Genomic DNA, 27,996 nt, shown 5'->3' with positions numbered 1-27,996 from the left:
TAGATAGCACAATGTAGAAATTTAAAGTAAACTCTAATGCACACTGATGCCCTTGGGACTTTTTGGGAAAGCCCGAAAACAGATAACTTCACAGTAACACACATATGTGCTTGGTCTGTAATCATGTTCTGTCCCTTTAAGTCCTCCCAGCGCCCCAGGAGGTGGCACTGACCTCGTACCCGTCTCACAGAGGGGAGGCTGAGGCCTGTGCGAGGGGGGGGCAGGTCCCTCCGGCCTGCGCGGACGGCTGTCTGCCCGGGTGCTCAGCGGGCTCGGGCAGATCGTTGGATTGCTCCCGCTCATTTTCCCTCGTTTTGAAGCCAGCGCCCTCTGGTTACTTTTCGCCTTGAAATGTAGTTTCAGGTCTGGAGTAAAACCCCCACCATCGTCATCTCTGACCAGGCCCTTTGCGAAAGTTAACCCTGTCCGCGGTTTTCCTCTAAAAAAAAAACAGACGTTTCTCAGAAGCAGCAGAGGGGCCGAGCATCTTGTTCCAGCCCCTCGTCCGTTAGGGCAGCGGTCGCCAGCCCGCGGTCCAAAAGGCTGGCAGCCGCTGTTAGGGAAATCGTTCTACACCACAGCGGTGGCATAGGGGTCAGTCACTGGGTTTAAATCTGTCTTCATATGAATGTACTCTCCAAGGTGAGTTTCCGTTTAAATCGATGACTATTTCATTGGGTTCTTGATCTCAAGATGCCCAGCCCCTGCTTCCTGGTCGTGAAAAGCTAGGCTTTCCTCCTGCTGCTGCCCCCCGGCCCCTCCTCACCGCGGGCGGCGACGCTGTGCGCGGGCGGGGTCTCCCCAGTCGGCGGAGGGGGCGCCGGGCTGGCGTGTGCAGCTCCCACGTCGCCCCCTGCAGGTCGGGGACCAGATCGTGGAGATCAACGGGGAGCCCACCCAGGGCATCACGCACACGCGCGCCATCGAGCTCATCCAGGCCGGCGGGAACAAGGTCCTCCTGCTCCTGAGGCCGGGCACGGGCCTGATCCCTGACCACGGTGAGTGGCGCCTGCGGCTGCAGGGCTGGGAGGGTGGGGGGAGGGTCAGCAGGAGGAACATGTCCGCGGAGGGGACGTTTCACAGCTAAGTCCCAGCAAGCCAGAACCACCGGCAGCTGGCGACATGGCACGGTTTTCCTTAGTGACAAACAGTATCACCACGCAGGTGGCTCCAGCAGGCCTGGGCGGGAACGTGCCCGTGCAGAGCGAGGCTGTGGAGGCGAGGCTTAATGTCAGGAGAGGCGTCCGAAGCCTCTTCAGGGGCACGCATTCCGCAGTGCCAGCCCTCTGGTCCTCGGCCCGGGCGCCCTGAGATGGCAGCGAGCCCCCGGGGCAGGCACTGGCCTGGAAACCTGCAGCCCCTCTCCGCCATCTTCCCTCCGACCGCGTCACCTCCCCGCTGCCCGCAGCCCCGCGCCCGGGCCTCGGTGGGACCGCTCGTGCACCGTCCCAGGCGCTCTCTCTTCCTCCCCAGGTCTGGCTCCCTCCGGTCTGTGCTCCTTCGTGAAGCCTGAGCAGCACTAAGGCTTTCAGGGCTTTTCTTGGTCTTTCCTTAACAGACTTGGTAAATCTGCATGTCTTGTCCATCACTTCCGTCTTTTTTTTTTCCTTTTCATTTAAAAACGATGCTGTGCAATACATCTCATTCTCCTGCTGCGCTGTCCAGTCCCCCTTTGGCGTTAGTCTGGCGGCTCAATGAGAAAACTGTTCACCGGTGCCCGGGCCGCGGGGCGGGTCCTCAGGCCGCGTCCACCGGCAGAGCTCGGTTAGACCACGTCACCGGGTCCGAGGGGGGTCCTGGTTTTTAGGTTTTCATGGGGCTTCCCCACATCACTAGCCGGGAGAGTGGCTGCCGCTGTTTGCTGTCTGTGTAGACGCCCCGCCCGGGATGTGCAAACACAGCTGTCCGCTCGCCTGCCTATGGAGCCACGTAGACTGTGTGGCGGATGCTCGTCCACGCCAAATGGCTGTCAGAGCCCACGCTCTGCTCCTCGCTCACGAGTCCGACCTCTAACCGTGTCCCCTCCTCCCCAGGCGACCGGGACACCGCGCACCCTCCATCTCCCCGTGTCATCTACGACGAGCAGCCGGCGGGCCCGCCCTCGCGCTCGGCCTCGGCGGCCGGAGAGCCGGCCACGGCCACGGCCACGGCGGCGTCCCCGGCGAGAGCCCCGCCGCGGGAGACGGCGGGCGAGGCCCCGGGCCCGGCGCCTGGAAGGAAGAGCGCGTCCCATCAGTCCCTCCCCCAGAAAGGCGCGAGCAGGAGGGAGCCGCCCGCCGGCCACGGCCACGGCCACGGCCACGGCCACGGCCACGGGGACAGGAGGCACCTCCTGAAGGTGGACAGCGGCGCCCCCCGCCGGGGCCGCTCCGCCAGCCCCAGGAAGCCCGCCGGCCGCCCCGCGGAGGACCGTGCAGACCCGGGCCCCGGGCCTCCCCCGGGGGAGCCGAGGCGGCGGCCCCGGGACCGGTCGGCCAGCCCCCGGGCGGCCGGGAGCCGGGGCCGCTCCGCCAGCCCCCGGAAGCCGCCCCGGACGGAGGGGGCCGCGGCCCGGGACTGCGGCCCGCAGCGGAGCCAGCCCGGGAAGGGCCGGCCGGCGGGAAGGGGCGGGCGGCCGGAGGAGCCGCTGCCGCCGGCCGGGGCCGCCCAGGGCACCGCCCGCGGGGCGGAGGGCGGGGCGGAGGGCGGGAAGGGCGGGCACGGCCCCCCGGGTGAGGACGCCGGCGGGAAGGAGGCGGACGGCGCCCGGGGCTCCCCCGGCCGGCGGGCGCCCATCACGCCGGGGCCCTGGAAGGTGCCCGGGGCCGGCAGAGCCTCGGGCTCGGCGGGGGCGGCCGAGAGGCGGCTGTGACCTGTGGGCGCTCCCCCAGAAGTCCTCCTTTCAGGCACCCTCGCACCCGCGCACACCGACTTCTCCAGCCGCCCGGGCGGTGAAGGCCCCGGGCTGGCTGCCTCGTGCGGCGGCACCGACGGCGTGGTGACCGTCAGTGTGGTCACAGCGCTCGGCAGGTCTGTGCCAGGTCTCGGCCGCCTCCCCCGCCTCCGCCGCCGCCTCCTCCTCCTCCTCCTCCTCCTCCTCCTCCTCCTCCCCCTCCTCCTCCTTCTCCTCCTCCTTCTCCTCCTCCTCCTCCTCCTCCTCCCCCTCCTCCTCCTTCTCCTCCTCCTTCTCCTCCTCCTCCTCCTCCTCCTCCCCCTCCTCCTCCTCCTCCTCCACCTCCGCCGCCTCCGCTTCCTCCTCCTCCTCCTCCTCCTCCTCCTCCTCCTCCTCCTCCTCCTCTCCTCCTCCTCCTCCTCCTCCTCCTCCTCCTCCTCCTCCACCTCCGCCGCCTCCGCTTCCTCCTCCTCCTCCTCCTCCTCCTCCTCCTCCTCCTCCTCCTCCTCCTCCACCTCCGCCGCCTCCGCTTCCTCCTCCTCCTCCTCCTCCTCCTCCTCCTCCTCCTCCTCCTCCTCCGCCGCCGCCGCCGCCTCCTCGCTCAGTATGGCCGCGGCCGTGACGTGGGTCTGGCTGGGAGTCACGTTCTCCATAGCATGTTGCATGTTTACAGAGAACATCCGTGTCCCTGCAGGAGAGGGCACTCTGCTCCTGGCCGCAGACGGGGCCTGTTCACAAACACAGCCCACCGTCCTGCTGGGAGAAAACAGGCAGGCAGGTCCCGAGCCGCACGGATTCTGTCTTAACTCCCCCGGGAAGGTGTCACCTGCCACACACACACACACTCACACTCACACACACTCTCACACACACACACTCACACACTCTCACACACACTCACACACACACTCACACACTCTCACACACACACACACACTCACACACTCTCACACACACACACACACACTCACACACTCTCACACACACACTCACACACTCTCACACACACACACTCACACACACACTCACACACACTCACACACACACACACACTCACACACTCTCACACACACACACTCACACACACACTCTCACACACACACTCACACACACACACACTCACACACACACACTCACACACACTCACACACACTCACACACACACACTCACACACACACTCACACACTCTCACACACACACACACACTCACACACACACTCACACACACACACACACACCCGGCCCCAGGACCCGGCCCTCGTGTGGGGATGCCCTGTGCTCCCGGTGACCAGGTTTCCATTCCGGGCTCTTTGGGTTGTACCCGCTGAGTCAGGGGTGGTCAGTCCCTGTTTGCGGGTCACACAGGCCTCGGCCTGGGTGAGGGACTCGGTCCCGCGGGCGGTTTCCCGGAAGCTGCCGGGCCCCGGCCCCTCGCAGGCGAGGACACGGGACAGGCGGGCCGGCTCCCGCATCCCCGCTCCCTGGCTCCGTGAAGGCCAGGCGGGAGCCCAGACCTCGCGCGGCCTGTGAAGGATGGGGGTGGGCGGGGGCGGCAGTGTCTAAGCACCAACAGCCTGCTTTCCCGCCCTGAAGCAGCATTCAGTAGCAGCTAGCACTAGAGGAACTCCTCGGAATCCAGCCCTGCCGGGGTGTCTGAACACCGTCTGTCCCCGGGGTCCTCTCCTTGTGAAACGTCGTGTCCGGCCCCTCTCTCTCGGCGTCCGACTGTGAAACTCTCTCCCGGGACGGGTCCCGGCCGTCCTGCCCCGCCCCCTGTCCCCGCCGGACAGCGCAGCGTTAGCGCCACAAACTATTTTCCCTCCAGCCCACAGTTAGTGATAGAAATCCTATTTTTATTGTCAGCTGTGACATGGCTCAGATGTCACATGTCGTCAGTCTGATGTGGCTCTTTTCTCCTAAGTAACCTGTCGCTGTATTGATCATACCCTGACTTAGCAACGTGGCCTTGGAATGCTAAGCGAGACACGGATGTGCTGGTTGTAAATGTTTATATATTGTACAGTACCTTTATATATACACCGGAGGTTCTGATTAGAGAAAGAGATCTGTAAATCGCTCGTTATTTTTTATATAGATATTAAAAAAATCAAAAACTAATGAGTGGTCTGAGTCCTCCAATGAGTTCTCTGTAATCCCAAGTCATGCATTGTCTTTGAAAGTGAGACCCATTCGGCCCATTGTGAGTGTGTAGATCTAAAAAATGTCAAGACCGCATTTCACTAACCGGAAGGGAGGTTAACTGTACAGTGCGTAAGCCCACTCACCTCTAAATGCACTGAACCGAGACTGAAGCCATCCATCCGCTTACACTGGGTGAGAGAAGCTGGGGTTGAGAACGATCCCGCGTGTCTCTGAAAGGCAAGAAAACCAGACCCTTAGGCAAGTATCTGGTTATTCAGCTTTTCGAAGTGATCCGCTTAGATCCATGGTCTGCAAACCTACTATTCCAGTTAAAGGTAGGATAGCCCATTCTAGTTCTGTCTTTACATTTTGGCTTCATCTCTCCGTGACGTAACTGTCAGAGGAGGGGACATCCCCCTGTGGGGGTCACAGCAAAAGCCCGCGCTCCCAGGAACCGCTGACACAGTAACCACAGGAGGGTCACCTAATTCTATCGTCTGTTGTGCTGGGAAGTTATTCCCCCTCATGGCCGCGGGGCCCGGACACACGGGGCCGGAGGGTCAGCGCCACGGGAGGGGCCCGCTCCCACCCCAGCAGAGGGAACAACTGCGTGAAGGCCAGGTCCCCGGGGTCTGGTTTTCATTTATCGAGCACCTGGGATGGGGCGGGTACTCACCGTTCTGTGTTCGAACAAACAGCGCCTGCCTGGAGGGCTCCCAGTGGAAGGCTGAACAGGGAGGGAGGCAGAACCTAAACCGGGAAGTCAGCCTGTGAGCAGCAGGAAAGGACCCCTCACTGGCGCCACCGGAGGAGGCCCCGCGAAGGACCGACAGCCGGAAGGCATCCGGGGGAGGGCCTAGGACTGTGGTCGGCAAACTCGTTAGGCAACAGAGCCACATATCAACAGGACAACGATTGACGTTTCTTCGGAGAGCCACATATTTTAAACTTCAACTTCTTCTAACGCCACTTCAACACAGACTCGCCCGGGCCGTGGTGTTTTGTGGAAGAGCCACCCTCAAGGGGCCAAAGAGCCGCATGTGGCTCGAGAGCCACAGTTTGCAGGCCACTGGCCTAGAAAAGCACACTGAGCAGTCACGGGGTGCGGGGAGGAGCGGGGGGAGGGGATAGAGGAGGAGACCCGGGAAGGGAGCAGGCGTGACAGTGCGTGGCTAGGAGGCCGCACCGGGAGCAGGAAGGAGAAGGCTTTAGAGTTCCGTGTTCTGACGTCCACTCCTGTGGCGGTGGAGAACCGGCTGGGAGGCGAGAATGGAAGGGCCTGGGGGTCGGCAGGGTGGCCCAGGGGGAAGTGGAGGCCTCACCTGCAGCCTGAGTGTAGACCTGACGGGCGAGGCCGTGGGTTAGACGTGGAGGAAGAGGAGGAGGAGGAGATGAGCCGGGGATAAACCCGGAGCCTCCGGCTTGAACAACTAGGAAAACTTTGTTCCGTTTACTGAGGTGAGAAAAACATCCCCACCACAGCGCTCACGCCCCACAGCCAGGTGAGCGAGGCCCAGAGGGGACACCGCATCCCCCGGGTACACACAACCTTCCTTAGCCCGGTGCGGCCATGCCTCTGTGAACCTACCAGCACAGACCGCGCAGGTAAGGAAATAAAAGGTGTGCCATACCGCCACCTGCTGGACAACGAAGACAGCACACCACCCATCAGCCTGCTGGATTGTCTGTTCACAGCAGCACAATTCTCCATAGCAGATGAGTGGATAAAAAAAAAACATGGTACATTTTCACAATGTAATACTATACGGCAATAAAAAGGAAATAACTCACCATTTGCAACAGCATGGATGGACCTGGAGAGCATTATACGGAGTGGAATAAGCCAGAGAAAGATAAGTATCACATGATCTCACTCAGATATGGAATCTAATGAACCAAATAAACTAATGATCAAAAACAGACCCAGAGCCCTAACCGGTGTGGCTCAGTGGATAGAGCGTCAGCCTGTGGACTGAAGGGTCCTGGGTTTGATTCCGGTCAAGGGCATGTACCTTGATTGCAGGCACATCCTCAGTAGGAGGTGTGCAGGAGGCAGCTGATGGATGTTTCTCTCTCATCCATGTTTTCTAACTCTATCCCTCTCTATTCCTCTCTGTAAAAAAATCAATAAAATATATTTTTTTAAAAACAAAAAACAGGTAACTCAATGACTAAAAACCACATGTAAGCGGCCAGAGTTTCCACCCCATGTGCACATGGCCCGTGTGCCCATGGGATACTGCAGAGAATCTAAGTCGTCAGAGGCTCCGATTGGCTGAGAGCAGACACGCAGGACCCTGAACCGGGCTGGGTGCTGGGAACTGCACAGCAGACAAACCATTATCACTGCCTCCCTTCTCCTGGGGCAGGCGTCGGCTCAGATGGACACGGAAACCACGTGTGCTGGGCGTGCATGAGGACGCACACACGTAAGTCTCTCCGTGGCAGGTCACACGCATGACTCGCTCACCAAGGATGACACCGCTACCAAATTAACCCCAGATTTATAAACGAATTAAAAACGTACCCACAGTTTAGTTTTTTCCTTCAATGACAACAAAAAGAAGCCTAGAAACTGACCTTCTCCAATAAAGTCCTTTTATTTGAGTTCAACCTAAAATAGCTGGATCTCTGCTGGAGAAATGGAGTCTCCACTTCTGTGCACGTCATAGGAAGTCCTGAATGTGCACATTTCCAATAAAGTGTGTTTGCGTCCGCTCCGGGTCCCCAGCAGTTACCCAGAGCCCGTCTCCAGTAAACATGACCGTCCCGGCAGGAAACCTGCAGGACACGTGCTGCCTCAGAGAGTCCTCTGTCCCCGCACAGTCCCCCTCCTACCGTCCGCTGCCGGAGCCCTGCTGGAAGGCCCCGCTCCTCCAGCCCCGGAGGCGGCCGGGCAGGGCCGCGGGCAGGCGAGGGGGGCATCCACGTTCCTCCGGCATCTCCTTCCCGACGGGGACGCGTCACCAGCACGGGGAGTGAGGCCGCGCCCGGCCAGCTTAGGATTTGATTTTCCACAGCTGAGGAAGGAAGGCCACCAGTAAGCAGGACAAACAGGTGGGGGTTAGGAGAACACTTACAGACTAAGAGCCAAGAACCCTTCGACAAGGAGGAAACTGGTGCCAGAACCAGTGTGGCTCAGTGGATAGAGCATCGGTCTGCGGACTGAAGGGTCCCAGGTTCGATTCCGGTCAAGGGCATGTGCTTTGGTTGCGGGCACATCCCCAGTGGGGGGTGTGCAGGAGGCAGCTGATGGACATTTCTCTCTCATCGATGTTTCTGTCTATCCCTCTCCCTTCCTCTCTGTAAAAAATCAATAAAATATATTTTTTTAAAAGAAGAATAGAACTGGCAGCCGCAACCACAGGCAGCCACCGCAGGGGGGGAAACACGAAACGTGTCCAGGACGGAGAACGGCACCCGAGGTTCCTGGTTCTGGGTTTCACTCATTCTGACCGTCCAGGGCCCTCGTCCAGAACAGACCCTGGTTCAGCCCTGGCTGTGAATCCGACGTGAGATTCAAGCTCGATATTGTGTGTTGATTCCAGAGCACAGGACTCTGCTTTCGTAAAAGAAGGAAACCCAAGCTGAGCAGCCTGTGGGCCACCAATCCAAATGTCTGTTTCTTTACTTCAAGAGTTATTTTGGCCGAAACCGGTTTGGCTCAATGGATAGAGCGTCGGCTTGGGGATTGAAGGGTCCCGGGTTCGATTTCGGTACCAAGGGCATGTACCTTGGTTGCAGGCACATCCCCAGTAGGGGGTGTGCAAGGAGCAGCTGATCGATGACTCTCTCTCATCGATGTTTCTAGCTCTCTCTCTCTCTCTCTCCCTTCCTCTCTGTACAAAATCAATAAAAAAAAATAAAAAAAAGAAGAGTAATTTTGCCCCAGCCAGTTTGTTCAATGGTTAGAGCATCGGCACGCGGACCAAAGGGTTATGGTTCGATTCCCCGTTAAGAGCACATACCCGATCCGAGGCCAGGGTCAGGGCACATGTTGTAGGCAACCAATTGATGTGTCTCTCTCACATCCATGTTTCTCTCCACCCTCCCTTCCACACCCCCTAAAAAGCAATGGAAAAATATCCTCGGGTGAGGATTAAAAAAGAAAAGAAGTTATTTCCATGCCAGACACAAACACACAGAGTGAAGAACAAAGATAATTATGACAGTTTTTGAGACAAGGCGGAGGCCACAGACGGCAGTCCTACTCACTCGGATGTTAAATCCCAGGAGGTCGCTTATAACGCCGGAGACCGCGGACAGGATGACGACGCGGGTGATGTTGAAGATTAAGGGGTTCATGGTCAGGCCGTAGAGCCGGAAGGGCGTGTCCAGCTCCTGCGGAAACACAGAACCAGTGAGCCCGTGGCTCCCCGTGCCCGGGCCGCCGGCCGGTGCGAGGGCTCAGGCGGGGCGGCTGCTCAGGCGCCTGTCCTCGGCCTCCGGGAGCTGGAGCAGGAGGGGCGGCCGGAGGGGCGGGCAGACGGAGGGGGAGGAGAACAGCTGTCCGGGGCTCCCCTCTCCCTCAGCTACGCTGTCGGGTGGATTCCGGCAGCACGCGATCGGTGGTTTTTGAAGCGTCATTTAAGAGAGGTGACGACGCCCATCGTGGAGCTCTGCGGGGCACGCTTTCCTGCGCAGCCAGGGGCGGGACTGCCGAGCTGGCACCGGCCTGGTCTCGGCCGCTCCCGGGTCTCCCTCGATCTAAATGGCGAGGGAGGGTGGCAGGGCCCTACGCACCTTCAGCAGCTTGGTGGACAGCTTTAACACGTTGTTTACTAGAGTAAGCTGTTCCTTCTTGGCTGGCTTTTTCTCCATCTTAAGATACAAATTAATCTAAGGGAAGGAACAGAGATTATGGTAAGTGTCATAGAAAAAGATACAAATACTGCATTGCACCTGGCAGATTTTAAGGGTCCTATTTCCAAGTAAAAGTACATTTTGAAATTCCAGCAGCTATTTCTATATGTGTCACGGGTCCCAGCCCCCATCCCTAGTCAGACATGTTTGTCAAAGAAAAACTAGTGAAGAAAAAAGTACTAAAGCAACTTAAATATCAAAACAATGAAAACTTTCACTATTTTTTTCTTTATAGGAAGAATTCTCCATTATAATCCTATCCTAAGGCAAAAAAATAAATGAAAACGAAGAACTAATGATACCCAATACTTTCGCTTAAAACTTATGGATAAGCATACAATTATTTTACATGTTGCATACTGCTCTGTGTTTATAAGAAGCGTTTCTCAATCTCAGTAGCTACTCACACACTGACCACCCAGGGGCAGCTCCTGCATTGAGTGTCAGCCCCCTGGTGGTCAGTGTGCGTCATAACGACCGGTCGTTCCACCATTCGGTCTATCTGCATATTACCCTTTTATTATATAGGATACTTAAATGACAAATCCTCCTAAAATCTAATACTTGGTGCAGAATATGAGGTTAACAGTATGCTCCAGTCCCACCAGTAAGAAAACCTTCACAGTATACAGAGTATTTCCAATCCGTTAGGTCTTAATTCCTGTAACAATTCCTGGAGCAGGTGGGGAAGATGCTGCCCTCATTGTGTAAGGAGACAATCGCACAGTGAAGAGGTCACGTGGCTGGACAGTGACAGCCTCTGAATGCCACCCCGTCCTCTGCTCGAATCTCACTGCGCCGTCTCTGACCACTGGCCCCGGCGGGCAGCGCACCTGCTCGGTGAGCAGTATCGACACGTTGCTGTACTTCTTGTTGGTCTCGGAGCCCAGCGAGGCCAGGCGCAGCAGGAACAGCAGCAGCGCCGTCTCCCAGATCAGAAGCTCCCAGTTGTACGCCTCGCTCAGGAACGTCTTGTGTCCTTGGAGGACCTGCACGAAGGACCAAAAAAATAAAAAAAGTTTTCCATTTGTCTCAAAATGTACACTTACTCCTTTATCCAGCTGTTTAAACATGTGTACCAGATAGCGATATTTTAACACTCGGAAGAGGTTTAACTCCTTAGATATTGTCTATGTAATTAGTCAGTATGTATTTCTCTGCGTTTTCTAGACTTTTTCCTTTGCAGGAAAGACAGCAAGGGTCCGGGAGTAACAAAGGGGGAAAACATAATGAGTAAAATAAAACCAGCACGTCCCCAGCCTCTTGAACCACCAGTGTGCCCGCTGGCAATGATGTGGTAACCATTTTCCAAAGCCCTGAATCTGCCTGTGAAGCATACAGAGCATGAAGGCTCCGAGACCAACTGCATTGAAAACCGGAAAGTCACCGCGCAGAGGCCTCTCCCCAGAGCCCTCCCCCCTCACTTTTCTCTTCCCTCTCTCCTCTCCCTCCTCTCTCCATTCCCTTTTTTCCTCCCCCCCTCCTCTCCTCTCTTTTCCCTCTCCCCTCCTCTTAGCAAATCCCACTGCCCTCTAAGATGCTTGTTGACTCTGCCACCATCATGGTGCGATAACTTTATCACCACTCAAAAATTATCAACTAAACAAAATAAAAAAATTACTAAAATTGGAGTGAACTTGGAGTCTTAAAGGACTTCAAAATTACCTTTACTCTCATGACAAAAGTTAGGAAAATTAACAAATATTCAAAAGAGCAGAAGAAATTTAGACACGTGAGAAACCTGTGCACTGAGGCCCAGGCAGCTGGTCAGAGCATCGTCCCCACACACCGGGGCGCGAACAGGAGTCAACCAAAGACAGAAAGGAGCGGGACAACAAATCCACGTTTCTCTCTCTGAAAATCAGCCGACTGAAACATGTTAATATATATATATTTAAGTATGTGTGTATGTGTGTGTGTGTGTGTATACATATAATATACATACATACACACACACACACACACACACACACTCTTAAATGAGGGAAGCGCCCAGAGCGAGGGGAAGCTCACCTGGGCACAGCAAATGAAGGCGATGGACAGCGTGAGGAGGAAGACGGAGGACACCACCACGTCCACGGAGCGCTGAGGGCCCCGCCTCTGCGGGGAGAGGGGCGTTGCTGGGTCACAGCGGCCGCAGCGTGAACTTCACTGCGTTCGTGTGTGTCTTGTCTCGTTTCCCTGTTCCTCGGTCTCTCGGCGTCAGTGTCAGGATGTGCATTTGTAGGACCCCTGACACGGGGCTGCCGCGCCTCCCGCTGTGACTAAGACCGGGACCGGCTGCTCCTACGCAGGGCGTGAGCCCGGACAGCTTCCCGCTGGGACGGGCCAGCGCCAGGAAAAGATGCAGCACCGAATGCAGCCTCCGCCCCGGGGCTCACACCTCCGTTTTCCTTCCTGCGCCCTCACTAACCTCCAACCCTCCAACCCGGTGAGATCTCCCAGCACCAGGCCCCTCACACCCCCCGCCCGCCCGTCCACCCGGCCGTCCACCTGCCTGTCCGCCCGGCCGTCCGCCTGGCCGTCCGCCCACCCATCCGTGGCCTGTCCGCCCGCCCGTCCGCGGCCTGTCCGCCCACCCATCCGCCCGCCTGTCCGCCCGCCTGTCCGCCCGCTGTCCCGGCCTGTCCGCCCGCCCATCCGCCCGCCCGGCCTCCATCCCCGGTCCCGCCGCCCCCGGGGAGGCTCACCTTCAGGAAGGAGCGCAGGGACAGCCAGATCTTGATGTTCTCCACCTTCTTCAGCCGGAAGTGAGGGATTTCGTATTTGCGAGCTTTCCGGGCGGACGTGATGTGGCTGAAGAGCTTCGCGAACAGGAACCTCTGGGGGCAGGAGAGGTCAGTGAGCGGGGCCTGTCCCGGGGACGGCGGCGTGGGAGCGGCTGCAGGGTCAGCGGGGCCGGCCGGGCCGGGCAGTGAGGCCGCTGACCGTGCTCCCGGCTCCCGGCTCCCGCAGCCCCGGGGGCTCCCCGTGAGGCCCCCGCGCAGGCCTTTCTCCGGAGGCCCCGCTCCACCGAGTGTCTGCGGAGTGCGGCCGCCTCCCACCACAGCCATTCACACCCTGTGTGTGGCCTGTGCCATCGATACAACAAGTCCTCGACCCGACTCCATCAAATCATCTCACTCCCATCGGCTGCCCTCCCAGAACCCTTCCTGTGAGGGCGGCTCCGTGTGCCCCGGTGACGCCAGCCAGGGCACAGGGGGCGCAGCGCTGGGCAGTCTGCAGGACCTGCTCCCGGGCGAAGCCACGTACCACCACACACACACAGACAGACAGACACACAGACACACACACACACACACACACACACACACACACACACACAGACACACACAGACACACACAGACACACACACAGACAGACACACACACACACAGACACACACACACACAGACACAGACACACAGACACACACACAGACACACACACACACACACACACACAGACACACACACACAGACACACACACAGACACACACAGACATGCACACACACAGAGAGACACACACACAGAGAGACACACACACAGACACACACACAGACATGCACACACACACACAGACACACACACATACACACAGACATGCACACACACAGAGGCACACACACACACACACAGACATGCACACACACTCACACACACACTCACACACACACTCACACACACACACGGCTCAGCACGGTGACAGACGCAGGAAGCCAGTGAAGCATCAGCACCCGGACGGGACACCCGCAGGTCCCGGAGCCCGGCCGCTGGCCTGCGGGAAGGACACAGGGAGAGGGACGGGCGGACGGACGGACGGACGGACGGACGCGGAGGCGGAGGGAGCCCGCACGCGCGCGCCCACCTGCTTGTAGGTGCGCTCGGCCACGCACATCATGAAGAAGAACATCCAGGTGAGGCACAGCCGCTCCACGAAGCTGATGAGCGCCAGCAGGAGCACGGGGGGCACGGGCGGGGCCCCGCAGAACAGCGTCAGCGCCTCCTCGGCCGACACGGCCGCCAGCTGGTCCAGGCTCTTGGCGCGGCCCAGGCGGTGCAGGAAGGGGGCGAGGGCCAGGCCGGCCGTCACCGCGGCGCCCAGCATCTGGTAGCCCAGGCCCTGCGGGTGCGCGTTCACCTGGGGGGGGGGCCGCGTCAGCCCCGCCGGGAGCCCCCGCCAGGAGCCGGGGGCAGCGCCGAGCCGGCGTCTGAGGGAAGTGGACAGCGAGAGCCGGCCCGGACTCTGGCCTTGGATCTGACGGAGCCAGGCTCAGAGAGGAGGAGCGGGGCAGAATGTGCCTGAACGACGGAGCGCGCTCAGAGACCTTCGCACCCAACCTAACACTGCCGCCTGGAGGCGGGCTCCGGAATTAAAGACACATGCGTCCTGCCGGAACCCGGCCTGCGGACTGAGAGGTCCCGGGTTCGATTCCGGTCAAGGGCATGTACCTTGGTTGTGGGCACATCCCCGTTGGGGAGTATGCAGGAGGCAGCTGATCAATGTTTCTCTCTCATTGATGTTTCTAACTCTCTATCCCTCTCCTTTTTCTCTAGTCTAAAAAATCAAAAAAAAAAACACACACACGCATCTGTGTCTCAGAAACGGGTCTGAGCTGCCGGGCACCGAGCGGACGCGGCGCTCACCCGGCTCATGATGATGCCGCTGATCTCCAGCACCGACATGTCCGCCTTCTTGCACTCGTTCCCCTCCCAGACGATGGCGCTGACGCGGTCGGAGGCGGGGCTGGAGTTCTGGAGCCAGAACAGGTGGTTCTGCGGAGGAGACAGAGCCGTGGTCTCCGATCGGGGACAGTGAGGGCCCGCGCCGCCCGGACGCCCGCCAGACGCCGCGGGCGGGGGCACCTGCTGGAACACATCCTCCCGGGGGCCGCGCCTGCCCGCCTGCGGGCCGGGCGCCGGGCCCTCGCTGTCGCTGGTGGCCGAGGACCGGCACTCGGGGCCGTGCAGCAGGTCGTCCCACAGCATGTCCTCCGTCTCCGAGTCGTGGCGGGTGCTCTCCGAGTCCCTGCGCGAGGCGTGGAGGCTGCGGGAGCCACAGCTCCCGCCCGCCCGGGAGCCCTGGGGGAGAGCAGGAGTCCTCACTCAGGTTCACACTGTCAGCTCCCGCCCGCCCGGAGCCCTGGGGGAGAGCAGGAGACCTCACTCACGTTCACACTGTCAGGTGTCTGAGGTCACGGGGACACGCGCGACGACGACGCACGCACAGCACACCCCGGCCTTCGCGAGGGGACCCCTCCCCGCTCCCACCCCTCAGGGGCCTTTCCCAACAGCCCGTTCTCATCCGATTCACACTCCCCTTGGCGGGTGCAGGTTAAGCAAGCTTCTCGCTCCCTGAGCTTCACCTGCCCTGTCTGGTAAGAGTAACATGCAGACTGACCCTCACGCCAACACACAGGAGGCTGCCCCCGTGTGGACACAAGATGGCCAGCAGGGGAGGGCAGTTGGGAGGAACCAGGCCTGCAAGGGAGGGCAGTTGTGGGCAATCAGGCTAGCAGGGGAGGGCAGTTAGGGGTGACCAGGCCGGCAGAGGAGGGAAGTTGGGGGCAAATAGGCTGGCAGGGGAGCCGTTAGACATCAATCAGGCTGGCAGGGGAGTGGTTAGGGGATGATCAGGCTGGCAGGCAGAAGGGGTTAGGGACAATCAAGAAGGCAGGCAGGTGAGCAGTTGGGAGCCAGCAGTCCTGGATTGTGAGAGGGATGTCCTAATGGGATCGGGCCTAAACGAGCAGTCGGATATCCCTAGAGGGGTCCCAGATTAGAGAGAGAGCAAGCTGGGTTGAGGGACACCCCCCCCTTGCACAAATTTCGTGCACCGGGCCTCCAGTGATAGTATAAGATCAGATCAGAACGGGGGTGGGTCATTCCAGGGTAAAGGGGGCCAAATACATGGACGGAAGGCGATGTGACCGTGGGTGGTGAGCACACTGCGCATGCACACATCAGGTGTCACAGACACGCACACTGAAACCTGCATAATCTCATTCACTAGCCTAGCCCCAATCAATCTCCTCTGAAAACAAAACAGTGAGAACATAAACAAGAAGATCTGTTCAGAGTGAAGAGTTCACTCTCTCTGGGTGAGAAGCTGTGGGGCGGAGGGGGTGGGGGTGGGTGAGAAGCTGGTGGGTGGACGGGTGGGGGCGGGAGGGCAGGAGGCACAGACGCGGCTCTGGGACAGCCGCCGGACGGACAGTGAGAGGCAGCCGCCGGTACCTGGCTGAAGGCGGTGGACTCGAACTCGGACTCCACCAGGCTGTCGGAGTCCCGCATGAAGTGGCACCACTTGGTCGTGGTCTTGGTCACCTGCCGGGCCGGGCGGGAAGGAGGGACGGTCAGACGGCCGCCGGTGCTGGCCGGGCTCCCGCCGGCCCCGGGCGGACGTACCTGCGAGCCGAGGCGCCGAGGGAGCAGCGCCCGCCGGTCCCGCTCGCAGCCGTTGTCGCTGGAGGCGCCCTCCACGCTGCGCCGCAGCAGCATCATCTGCGTCCGCGCCTCCGCGTCCTCCTCGCTGGACGGCTCCTCCGACCCGCGGCCCGCGCTCCCCGCGCGCCGGCCGGCCCCCTGCGGACAGCGTGCCCAGCTCGGCCCGCGGGCACACGCCCGGCAGAGCCAGGACCCGGTGCCAGGCACCGCCACCCCAGCCCCGCAGCGCTGGGCCGCGACACAGAACAGCACTGAACTTGACACTGAACTTGGAACTGAACTTGACACTGAAAGGCCCACGTCAGGAGGCCCGGGGCGGGGAGGGGCCTGACCCCGGCCCGGCCATCTCAGGCCGCTCCTGTTTCCGGGGCTCGGTTCCTCCGAGAAGCAGCGGCGGGCAGAGCGCAGTGCCCAGACCTGCCGGGATGGCACGCAGGGCCTGGAGCGGTGCCGGCTGCGGGACCGCTCACAGACGTCAGCCCCTCTGTGACCGCGTGAGGTCACCGCCCCCCGAGGGAGGACACGCCGTCCAGAGGGAGCGCAGTCCGTCTGACACGGAGAGAACGCCAGGCCCTGAGCCTAGGACACGGGTCCCCCCCCAGGCCCTGCCCCCTGGACGCCGACCGCCCCCCGCAGCCGCGATGGCAGCGCCCGCCCGCCGGCCGGCAGGTGCAGGCCCAGCCCCGCCCGGCTCCCGGGGCCTGGCTCCCGGCCCGGCCTCTGCGGGCGCTCCCTGCGAAGACGAGTGGACAAGCCCATCGGCGGACGCCCGCCCGCGGGGCCGGAGCGGAAGCCACTCCCCCGGGGGGCTCACACCCCGGCCTCACCCTGCGGCCCTTCTCGCCGTCCGAGAGCCGGGCTTTCTCCGCCGCCGCCCACGTCCTGGCCTCCGGCCGCGCCGGCCGCCTCTTGATGATGGGGTGCAGGTAGCCGGGGTCCCTGCTGGTCTCCGTCTCCTTGTTACAGATCAGTTTCACTGTCTCAGTCCTGTTTTTTCAAAAGAGGAAAAAGATAACTGACGAGCATCCTGGAATGAGCATCTTCCATGCAACCCGGTAAACTCGGGACTTGACTCCGAAAAGCTAGAAAATCCCGACGTCCTCGTGTTTGGACTTCTGGCTCGGGGACGACGGGGAGAAAGACAGTAACTACAGCCCCTCCCAGCTGTGCAGCCGGCCGGCCTTGCTCTGCGCCCGACGCGTGTGGTCCCGGCGCGGGCTCCGGACGATGCTGGGCCCTCCCCTCCGTCCACAGCCCCCCCGCCCCAGGCGGCGGCAGCGCGGACACGGGAACCACCTCCCCTTCTCCAGATCCTTCTCTCGCGCGGATGCTGCGCTTGGCTTAGGACAGGTGCCCGCTGGGCGTGGCTGTGTGTCCGCGACCGTGTGGTTGGCCGTCAGCGGAGGCCCGGCAGGAGGGAACGGGTATGTGGGTCACCGGGCTTGCAGGGGAGCGGACAGACGGTGAGGTCACGCCAGAGCCTCGGAAACCACACGGACGTCACGTGCCCACACGGCCCTCCGGAGCCCGCGCGGAGTCCACGCCACCAGACACGGATGTGGAGCCGGCGCCACAGGGCGTCCCAGCGTGAGGGCGTCTCACCTGCTGCCGAAGAAAGTCCCCCAAAGGCCGCCGGCGGGCGGTCCGGGCGCCACAGTCTCCACCCCCCTGGCTTGGTCAGGGGAGGGATTTCCATGTTCTCGGCTCCCCTCACCATTCACGGTTTTTCGTAATTTTCTGTAAAAAGCACACACAAACATTCCAACACTTCAGATGAGTCAAGACCCTCTCTGTTTCTGCCCAGAACAGCCCCCCAGAAAAACGATGCTCACGCTGCCCCCTGAAATGAAGGAGAACGGATTTCTATAACGGGGATCGGTTAGCAGCGATATTTCGGACGTCAGGGCAGAGAGGCTCCAAACAAAAGCCTGTGCTATCATCCTGCCCGATCTTCAGAGAAGCAGGACCGCTATCCAAGAACACTGCAGGAGCCCTGACCAGTGTGGCTCAGTGGATGGAGTGTCGGCCCTCGGACTGAAGGATCCCGGGTTCGATTCCGGTCAAGGGCATGCGCCTTGGTTGCGGGCACATCCCCAGTGGGGGGCGCACAGGAGGCAGCTGATGGATGTTTCTCTCTCATCGATGTTTCTAGCTCTCTGTCCCCCTCCCTTCCTCTCTGTAGAAAACCAATAAAATATATATTAAAAAAGCAAACCACTGCAGGAGAACAGCTCTCACCTGTGGGACACAGCCCTCCCGGGCACCCCTCGAAGGCACGATGCCTGTGGACTCGGATGCTGGAAACCTACCCATGTGGCACGTCTGGCCCGGAGAGCCCAGAATAACACACTGGTCACTCAGCACTGCTCTCCCCGGAGTTAGAGGGCGCGTCCTATAGATACCCCGCGACACAGCGCAGCGTCTGCTCCCCTCGGCAACCGACCTGGATTCTCAAGGAATCTTCTTTTGGGGGGGGAAATACTTGAAAAATAATACTCAAAAAAAGAAGAAGAAAACAATACTAAAAAATAATAAATATGTTGGAATTCACTACACTGAGTGGAAATAATCTAATTTGGTACCTGCTTAGGGAAAGAAAAGCCTACAGGTAGGCCGAGGAAAACAACAGCGCATGCGCCTCAGAGGCCTTTCAGTCTCAGAGCCGCACCGAGCCCCCAGCCAATCACGACATGCAGTCAGCGTGGAGAAAAGTCCAATCAGTCTTCATCAGAGGTTCAGAGCACTTGGAAACCCATTCTCATTATGCGCATTGAGACAATGAGACAAGGTGAACTATGTTTGGCAGCCGTAACCCAATGGCATTAAGTTCCTCGTTCTCAGTGAATTTCCACCAAATTTTGGTTAAGACTGAATTCTGCAGAAGAATGGTTTTTCAAAGTCATTATCTAATATGTTTTAATACGGAATAATATAGAAATAGTATAGGAATTTATTTCCTTTTAAGCAGCTGTACTGGGTGACAAAGCCCTGCCTGCGATTAAAAATGCATGACAAGCCTTCGTAAGCAACAGGGGGAAAGGCGAAACGCAAAGCATTCTTTTCCTTTTTAGCCAAAAAATAATATGCAAAGGGGAAGAAGTTTTATTGCTTTGATCCAAGGTTTCCGGCCCCCGCGGTGCCTCTCCCAGAACCCAGCGGGCACAGCGCAGGCGCTCACCTCCGCCGCCGGCTCCCGTCGCTGCCCGCCGGCCGCGCCATCTGCGTGGACACGATCTGGCAGTGCACGGTGCCCAGGAGCAGCATGAGGCACAGCGGCCCGAGGACCTCGCTCACGTTCACGATGGGCATCATCACGTACAGCACAAGTGCGAGCACTGCGGGGAGGTTCGACATGGACCGTCAGGGGTCTGACAACACGGACCACAGTTCCCCTGTGGCTGCGTTCCAGGCGCCGTTCAGCAGAGGGACCTGAAGATACGCGTGTGAGACCGTCGGCGCACCCACTGCGGTCAGAGCAAAGGGACCTGGGAACACCGAGGGGTGAGAAGAGCATCGCGGATGCCCCGGAGGGGACCCGGCGGTCAGCGCCGGGCAGAGGAGAGGCTGAGAGGCCTGGCTGTGAGGCGGGTGCGGAGAGAGGAGGGTTAGACTATGGTTTCGGCTCTGTCTGAGCAAATAATTTTTTTTTAATATATTTTATTGATTTTTTTTTTTTTTACAGAGAGGAAGGGAGAGGGATAGGGAGCTAGAAGCATCGATGAGAGAGAAACATTGATCAGCTGCCTCCTGCACACCGCCTACTGGGGATGTGCCCGCAACCAAGGTACATGCCCTTGACCGGAATCGAACCCGGGACCTTTCAGTCCGCAGGCTGACGCTCTATCCACTGAGCCACACCGGTCTCGGCTGAGCAAATAATTTTAAGATGCACCTGGATGCAGTATGTCCCTGGGTCCCTGCATTTCTCTCCACTCCCAGCCACCGGGTGCAAGGGTCAGTGTGAGCGCGGAGAGGCTGACGCCGTCTGACGGCGAAGGCGGCGGAAGGAAAGGCCCGGCCTAGCCAGCCCCCGTCACCTTGCATGAGGTAGAGCAGCAGCAGCCACAGGAAGATCTTCGGGGACGTCACCTGGATCCACCAGCTGCTGAACAGCGGGAAGAACACCACGCGCACCAGCCCCTTGCGTGTCAGGGATGTCCACGGGATCTCCGGCTTGGCTTTGGCAAACGTCGAGCCTTTAAATGTGAAACAAAACAAGGCATCAGACGTCTGCACACGCTGTGCACGGACGCCCACTTGTAACGCTCTGTCCTGAACAGGTGAGAGCAAACACGGGCGCCTGAGAAAATCAGCACGGAGCCTGACGAAAAGAATCCTCTGACGTAATAACTCATGCCTCAGATATCATGACCTCCTGCCTCAGTCGTGAGGACACAAGCTCAAAATGAGTCAGCCTCACTTGAATGCTATACAGGCTGCGTATTTGTCTTATCAGCTCACCTCTCCCTCTTGACTCGTGTGGAAAACCGTGTAATTTGTGTGGCCACACAGAACTTAAAGTGGGGGCAACGCTAATGCCCGAATGGTGAGGTAAGATTACTTTGGGAAATTCAAGTGCATTATCACATAGAGACGATACCTAAAAGTAACCTTTAGCACCGTATCTACGCTAATTAAAGAGAAAGATGCAAACTGACCGCACCTGCGCGACACCCACCAGCCAATCAGGAGTGAGTATGCAAATTAACCCAAAGATGTCGGATTAATTGGCATACACAGGCGCCAAGTGGCCGGGGGCAGGGCGGGAGGCCTGTGTTGTCACCATGGCGATGACACGGACGTAACACGCTGCCCCAGCCGCTCAGGGCCTCTGGGCACCATGGGAAGGCAGAACGTGGCTCTGGGCCAGGCAAAGGCAGAAAGGCGGCCGCGGTCAGAGCGAAGGCGGAGCCGGCAGCAGGGAAGGAAGGCCATTCTTGCACGAATCTTGGTGCATCGGGCTCCAGGGAGAGAATAATGCACGCGAGAAACCAGCCCAATCCAGAACTCACCTCGGATTAAGTCCACGTCGATCAGGTCTGCCTTTATGTGACCCATCTTTTTTGGTTTGTTTTTGAAGCCCTAGGACGGAACAGAAGCAGGAGTAAAGAAAAGAAGCCCTTTTAAATGCAGAAGGTAAACGTGTGTTCTTTTTCTCTGTATCGACTCCCTCTCATGGAGATGCTTGGTCCTCAGGCTCCTTAAAGGAAATGGTCCTTTCTGGGCTTTCCACCTCCGTCATACAGTGAACATTAGCATTAACCAGCGATAAATACCATCTATGGAACGCTCCCTTAGCAACAGAAACACATTCAGTCATTCATTCAATCAACAAACATCCAAGCCCACAACCCCAGCATGTGCCCTTGACCAGAATCAAACCCAGGACCTTTCAGTCCACAGGCAGACGCTCTATCCATTGAGCCAAACCAGCTAGGGCTAGCCTTTCACTTATAAGTGAATACCCCCAACACAACTGCAACATTTGACCGACGTAGTTCCTGCTTTTAAGCAGAGGGACAAGAGCACAGGGGGCCGGGGGAGTGACTGCCCTGATGGACTCTCTCTAACGGGGAATAAAAGCTCAGTAAAGCCTGCCACACGTCTCGACCTCTCAGGGTCTGAACTTCCCATCGCACTGCCACTGAAGGATCGAACTGCTCGAGAGCAGCACAGAGAGGAAGTCACCGCGGACGGAGGGCACGCGATGGGCAGGAGCCGTGACACGGCAGGCCAGACTCCAGAGCACGTTCTAACTCGGGTTTAAAAGTCCGAGGAGTGGCCGAAACCGGTTTGCTCAGTGGATAGAGCGTCGGCCTGCGGACTGAAAGGTCCCAGGTTCGATTCCGGTCAAGGGCATGTACCTTGGTTGCGGGCACATCCCCAGTAACGGGTGTGCAGGAGGCGGCTGATCGATGTCTCTCTCTCATTGATGTTTCTAGCTCTCTATCTCTCTACCTTCCTCTCTGTAAAAGAATCAATAAAATATATTTTAAAAAAGCAAAACAGTGAACATAAGAATGACAACAATAAAAAATAAAAAAAGTCCGAGGAGGGTCTGCAAAGGGAACGATCGGCTTGAGACCCGGAGGACGGAGAGGAATTCGCCACGATGGACACGGGCGTGTGCGGCCAACGGGGGAATCGGGAGGAGCCTAAGGAAGAAGACGGAGCGGGACGCGAGCGAAAGGAATGTCAAGAAGGGAAGATTGCCGTCAGGCCGAGATGGGAGTCTATGGAAGGGACACTGGGAAGGCAGAGAACAGTTTTAAAAACGGGAAAACCGTCAGCTGTGTGTGGAAGCATTAACAGGATCACACAAGCCGCTCCAGTGAGGACAGGGCGAGGGGGAGCGGAGGCGGAGGGAACTGAGGCTGGAAAGGCCACTCCGGGCACCAGAGCAGAGCCGTCGGATTTTACCTGGACAGGCCGGCGGGCGGCCAGGCCGTGGCTCCGGGTCCCGGGCGGCCACCGGCCCCGCGGCTGCTGGTCCCGCTGCTCAGACGGCCCGCCCCGGGGAGCGCGGAGGCCGCGGGGCCGGGCGGAGGCAGCGGACCAGGCCGTCAGAGGCACGGACTGGGTGAGGTCTGATCTCAAAAGCCATCAGAAGTAGAATCCAGAAGTTCTGGTCGATGGAAATGTGGATCGGTGTGAGGACGGAGCCACAGCCCGAGCCCTCCGGCTCCTCGGTGACCAGGAGAGACCAGAGAAGGGACGGGCTCCCATCCCTCTCCCCGCCTCACCTCTGCGGGGAGTCTCCTCCCACACGAGTCACATGACCACATGCCATCTTCTTGAGGGACATTGGGGACCCGCCTATCAACACGTACATCTGCTTTAAGGCGGCCAGGCGGCCCGCTTTAACAACTTGTCCCGCATCCCGCGGCGTTTTAAAAAAGTCCACATTTTTGGAAAGAATGCAGACAAGCTAGGGAACGGCGGGAGGACAGGAAGGGAATGTACCGCTTTCGGCGGCCACATGGCTGTTTAGCCAGGATATGAGTTTTATATTATTTTTGTCAATTTTATAATGTTAAACTTTAATAGTAACAAATAATGGCTGAGAACCGATCATCGAGAACTGCTTATCAAAGTTCAAATTGCTGATCAGTTGTTAGAATTGTGGAATACACGCTGTCCTTACCAGGAACTAATGCTGCAACTGAATGCGTTTTTTCTAAATGGTAGAGTGTGGACATAGTGTGGACAGAAAAATCACAATTAGCCAAAACTGGTTTGGCTCAATAGACAGAGCGTCGGCTTGGGGACTGAAGGGTCCCGGGTTCGATTCCGGTCAAGGGCATGTACCTTGGTTGCGGGCATATCCCCAGTAGGGGGTGTGCAAGAGGCAGCTGATCGATGACTCTCTCTCATCGATGTTTCTAACTCTCTATCTCTCTCCCTTCCTCTCTGTACAAAATCAATAAAAAAAATATTAAAAAAAAAGAAAAATCACAATTAAGTGTTGAGACTTTGAAAGCCATTTTGTGTGTGAAATATAATTTAACAAATTCTTGTGAAAAATTTCATAACCTTTTAAACAATGACAGCAATCTATTAAAAAAAAAATTCACTCAAATGAGAAATATGCCAAAGAATAAAATACTATATATAATTTTAAAATTATATTTGTAAATTGTACTTATGTCAAAATTTTAAAAAAATATATCATACAATACTATTTCTGCGTTCTATGAAAATTTGTTGCTCCACATAGACCAAATTTTTAATCAAGAACACACACACACACACACACACACACACACACACACCGTCAGTGGTGTCCCGCTTTAGCAATGTTAAAATCTGGTCACCTCATCCTCACTCCGTCTCCCATCAATGTAAAACCGTCCAGGACGGGACACATTGTGGAGGTGGCCACGCACCATGTGGTTCCAACAACCTTCTGGCTGATGGGTCTTCACAGGAAGGCACCTCGGGGCGCTGGTTAAACGTCCGTCCATCACCAGGGACAGCCATGCCCCCATCTGACCAGTGCGACGCAGGCGAATGAACCGAACTGTTAAACGGCGTTACACCGCAGACACGGCCTTTGAGAGAGGCCGCAGAGGGTCTGCAGTGAGTCGGAGAAGCTCCAGAACCGTGCAGGCGGCAGCCTCACTGGCACTTCCCCCGGCAGAGAGGCCGGCTGCAGGGGTGGTCTCAGGTGAGCAGAGGGCATTCCTCAGGGCCGGGCTGGCCGTTGGGCTTTCCCACCTCACAAGGCCGTCGGCGTCCAGGGGCGCCACGCCACCTCGCCACGACGGGCCTGTACCCTCCCCGCAGCCCCAGCCCCTCGGACCCCACAGCCTGGCTTTGGCACGGTAGCCTGCGTCCTGCCCCCGCCCCTGTTATGAATTAATGAGCTGCCGCTCTGAGCCCCACGGCAGCTCTGGTGGCTTAGGCAGCGTGAAACAACCCCGGGCACCTGCTCAGTGCTAACAGCACCGGAGAAAAGTTTCCTCCAAGCCAGTAATCGGAAAGCGGTTCTGGCCACAGGTGGATCTTGTTTGGCTCGAAGGGGAAGAGAACGAGAAAGAGGAGGGGGAGGGAAGGGAAAAAGAGGGGAGGGAGACGAGGGAGGGGGCGTGGTTCTAGAACAGCGGTCGGCAAACTCATCAGTCCACAGAGCCAAATGTCAACAGTTTCACAACGATTGGCATTTCTTTGGAGAGCCACATTTTTTAAACTTAAACGTCTTCTAACGCCACCTCTTCAACACAGACTCGCCCGGGCCGTGGTACTTTGTGGAAGAGCCACCCTCAAGGGGCCGGAGAGCCCCACGGGGCTCGTGAGCCGCAGTTTGCAGACCACGGTTCTAGAAAGTCCGGATATTTCATATAAAAAACACACCTTCTCAGCTTCTCTGGAGAACGCTGAACATCTGTCCACAGCGGGCCGACGCCGGCTCAAGCACAGCGGGCGTGAGAGCCATCGGCCCGTTTCACATGGACATTTGTTTTCTAACTCGTCACAGACCAACCGCTTCCTTCCCGTCCCCCCTCCTCGCCCCCAGACTGAGGCCAAACACCAACTGTCCTTCCCATCCCACTTGCCGAACAGACTTCAGAGGAGAGAGAGGGCCACGCCGATGGCCCAGGGCAGACTGTGAAAGGAAGCACAACTCGCACAGGAAAGCCAAGCCAGGGCCCCAGGGATCGCCGTACCTTGATCTGAGTCTGCTCGATGGACTTTTCCCAGATCTGCTGGTCGTACGCTCCAATCTGAAACGGGAGAGCGGGCTCTTTAAACGACGCAAGCCTCACAGGCAGACACTATTCCGTGCCCACATGAGAGGCGGGAACCGCGGTGCTGCTCCGGCTTTTAGTGAATTATTATGTGTGACACCTGCAGAATGGCCCGTGTCTTCAGGAAAACTGGAGCGGAATGAAAGGGACGGACAGCTCAAGGAGACAGCTGGCAGCGCATCGGGGGGTGAGGGTCTGAGTGAGGGGGACCATACGGGATACCTTAATCAAAAAGAAAAGAAAAGAAAGAAAAGAAAAGAAAGAAAGAAAGAAAGGAAAGAAAGAAAGAAAGAAAGAAAGAAAGAAAGAAAGAAAGAAAGAAAGAAAGAAAGAAAGATAAATAACTAGTTGGCAGTAACCATGCTTGCCAGTTTGGGCCAGTGATTAGAGCCTGGGCTGAAGGGTCTCTGGTTCATTTCCAATCAGGAGCACCTACCTCAGTTCAGGAGGCACATGTGGAGGCAACCAGTTCATCTCTGGATCTCTCTCTCTCTCTCTCTCTCTCTCTCTCTCTCTCTCTCTCTCGGGTGTTTATTTCTATCTTCCCATTCCCTTATATTCTCTCTCTTAAAAAACAACAACAACAACAACAATGGAGCCTGGCTGGTGTGGCTCAGTGGTTGAGAGTCCACTCTGAACCAGGAGGTCCCAGTTGGCCCGCGGGCTGGGGCACAGGCCTGGGTTGCATGCTGGATGCCCAGCAGGGGGCGTGCAGGAGGCAGCCGATCAATGATTCTCTCTCATCACTGATGCTTCAATCTCTCTCTCTCCTATCCTCTCCCTAAAATCAATAAACACATGCTTTTTACACAATGGGGAAAGCATCCTCAGGCGAGGGTTAATGTTTTAAAAATATTGCTGATGGCGTGCGGATAAGAGTTTTGTGTCTAAAGCGGTCGCCTGAGCAGAAGCCACGTTTCAAAGTGTGTCTGGGGGTGATGGCTGAGCCGGAGCAGAGTGACTGGGAGCCCGTTGGGAGACCCGGGGTTACCGACTGTCCGGGTCCCGGCCTGCGGAGGGGATGCGGGGAGGACCGCGGGCTGGGGAGCTCGGTGCCGGAGCCCCGGGAAGGGCACACACACACACACACACACACCCGGCCGTACCTTCCTCTGGTACCAGGAGATGGCATCCCGCTCGCTGGAGGCCATGGGCTCCGCCGGGACGGGCGGCCCTGGGACAGAGGAAGCGGTGAGGCCGGCGGAGCGGGACCCCGTCCCCGTCCCCGTCCCCCGTCCCCCGTCCCCCCCCCGTCCCCGTCCCCGTCCCCCGTCCCCGTCCCCGTCCCCGTCCCCGTCCCCGTCCCCGTCCCCCGTCCCCCGTCCCCCGTCCCCGTCCCCCGTCCCCGTCCCCGTCCCCGTCCCCCGTCCCCGTCCCCCGTCCCCGTCCCCCGTCCCCGTCCCCCGTCCCCGTCCCCGTCCCCCGTCCCCGTCCCCGTCCCCGTCCCCCGTCCCCCGTCCCCCGTCCCCCGTCCCCGTCCCCCGTCCCCCGTCCCCCGTCCCCGTCCCCGTCCCCCGTCCCCGTCCCCGTCCCCGTCCCCGTCCCCGTCCCCCGTCCCCCGTCCCCGTCCCCGTCCCCGACCCCGTCCCCGTCCCCGTCCCCGTCCCCGTCCCCGTCCCCCGTCCCCCGTCCCCGTCCCCGTCCCCCGTCCCCCGTCCCCCGTCCCCGTCCCCGTCCCCGTCCCCCGTCCCCGTCCCCGTCCCCGTCCCCGTCCCCATCCGGGCGGGTGCTCACTGCCCGCTCCCGCCTCTGGGAGCGGCGCCCCGGGCTGCCGGCGGGAAACGTTTAAACAAACCGCAGCCCCCGCTGCCCGGTGCCCCCTCCCCAGTAACCCCTCCCCGGTGCCCCCTCCCCGGTGCCCTCCCCGGTGCCCGGGGCCCCCTCCCCGCTCCCCGGTGCCCCCTCCCCGGTGCCCGGGGCCCCCTCCCCGCTCCCCGGTGCCCCCTCCCCGGTGCCCCCTCCCCGGTGCCCGCTCCCCGGTGCCCGCTCCCCGGTGCCCGGTGCCCGCTCCCCGGTGCCCGGTGCCCGCTCCCCGGTGCCCGGTGCCCCCTCCCCGGTGCCCGGGGCCCCTCACCGGTGCCCGCAGGGGCCGGGCGGCGGGACCGTCCTCAGTGGGCCGGGCCGGGCCGGGCGGCGGGGGGCGCGGCGGGCCCCGCGGGCCGCATCTTCCCCCGGAGGCGGCGACGCCGGGCCGTTACCATGGAGACCGGAGGCCGCTTCCGCCCGCGCCCGGAGCTCCGTCCGCGGCTCCGGGAGCACCGCCCGCGGCTCCGCCCGGAGGGTCCCGCAGCGGCCGGGCCCGGGGAGGACGGGGCCGGGGGGCCGGGCCCGGGGAGGACGGGGCCGGGGGGCCGAGGACTGGGAGGACGGGGCCGGGGGGCCGGGCCCGGGGAGGACGGGGCCGGGGGGCCGGGCCCCGGGGAGGACGGGGCCGGGGGGCCG

General features: G+C 59.2%; 2 protein-coding genes across 7 annotated transcripts in view; one reads left to right on the top strand and one right to left on the bottom strand.

Annotated features, from left to right (window-relative positions):
• Positions 1–3,131, top strand: part of MAGI3 (membrane associated guanylate kinase, WW and PDZ domain containing 3) — a 122,045-nt gene extending 118,914 nt beyond the window's left edge. The window contains exons 20-22 of one of the 4 annotated variants that reach the window (XM_084866151.1): positions 860–998; positions 1,474–1,563; positions 2,034–2,168. In XM_084866151.1, coding sequence (XP_084722277.1) covers positions 860–998; positions 1,474–1,523 — 189 coding nt within the window. In that variant the 3' untranslated portion in view covers positions 1,524–1,563; positions 2,034–2,168. The other 3 variants (XM_084866148.1, XM_084866149.1, XM_084866150.1) reach the window with 3 other exon arrangements.
• A 251-nt stretch (positions 3,132–3,382) lies between these two features.
• Positions 3,383–27,851, bottom strand: PHTF1 (putative homeodomain transcription factor 1). 3 transcript variants are annotated; one of them, XM_084866196.1, is made up of 19 exons: positions 27,629–27,851; positions 26,661–26,728; positions 25,474–25,530; positions 21,319–21,388; positions 20,396–20,502; positions 19,485–19,641; positions 17,909–18,043; positions 17,134–17,293; positions 16,268–16,444; positions 16,097–16,186; positions 14,726–14,941; positions 14,507–14,635; positions 13,728–14,000; positions 12,569–12,700; positions 11,892–11,978; positions 10,712–10,867; positions 9,759–9,854; positions 9,231–9,356; positions 3,383–8,035 (listed from the first exon to the last, which is right to left on the bottom strand). In XM_084866196.1, the coding sequence occupies exons 6-19, from the start codon at positions 19,616–19,618 to the stop codon at positions 8,015–8,017; spliced, it is 1,932 nt and encodes a 643-aa protein (XP_084722322.1). In that variant the 5' UTR covers positions 19,619–19,641; positions 20,396–20,502; positions 21,319–21,388; positions 25,474–25,530; positions 26,661–26,728; positions 27,629–27,851; the 3' UTR covers positions 3,383–8,014. The 3 variants fall into 3 exon arrangements, with proteins under 3 accessions (XP_084722322.1, XP_084722321.1, XP_084722320.1); XM_084866194.1 differs by having other exon boundaries at positions 3,388–8,035; positions 20,344–20,502; positions 27,629–27,751; XM_084866195.1 differs by lacking the exon at positions 11,892–11,978 and having other exon boundaries at positions 3,387–8,035; positions 20,344–20,502; positions 27,629–27,751.
• Positions 27,852–27,996: the final 145 nt, after the last annotated feature.

Source organism: Pipistrellus hanaki (genome assembly GCF_964339955.1).
Source record: "Pipistrellus hanaki genome assembly, chromosome: 18".
Classification (NCBI taxonomy): domain Eukaryota; kingdom Metazoa; phylum Chordata; class Mammalia; order Chiroptera; family Vespertilionidae; genus Pipistrellus; species Pipistrellus hanaki.
The sequence above is the reverse complement of the archived record's forward strand: the minus strand, read 5'-3'. Positions and strand labels throughout refer to the sequence as shown.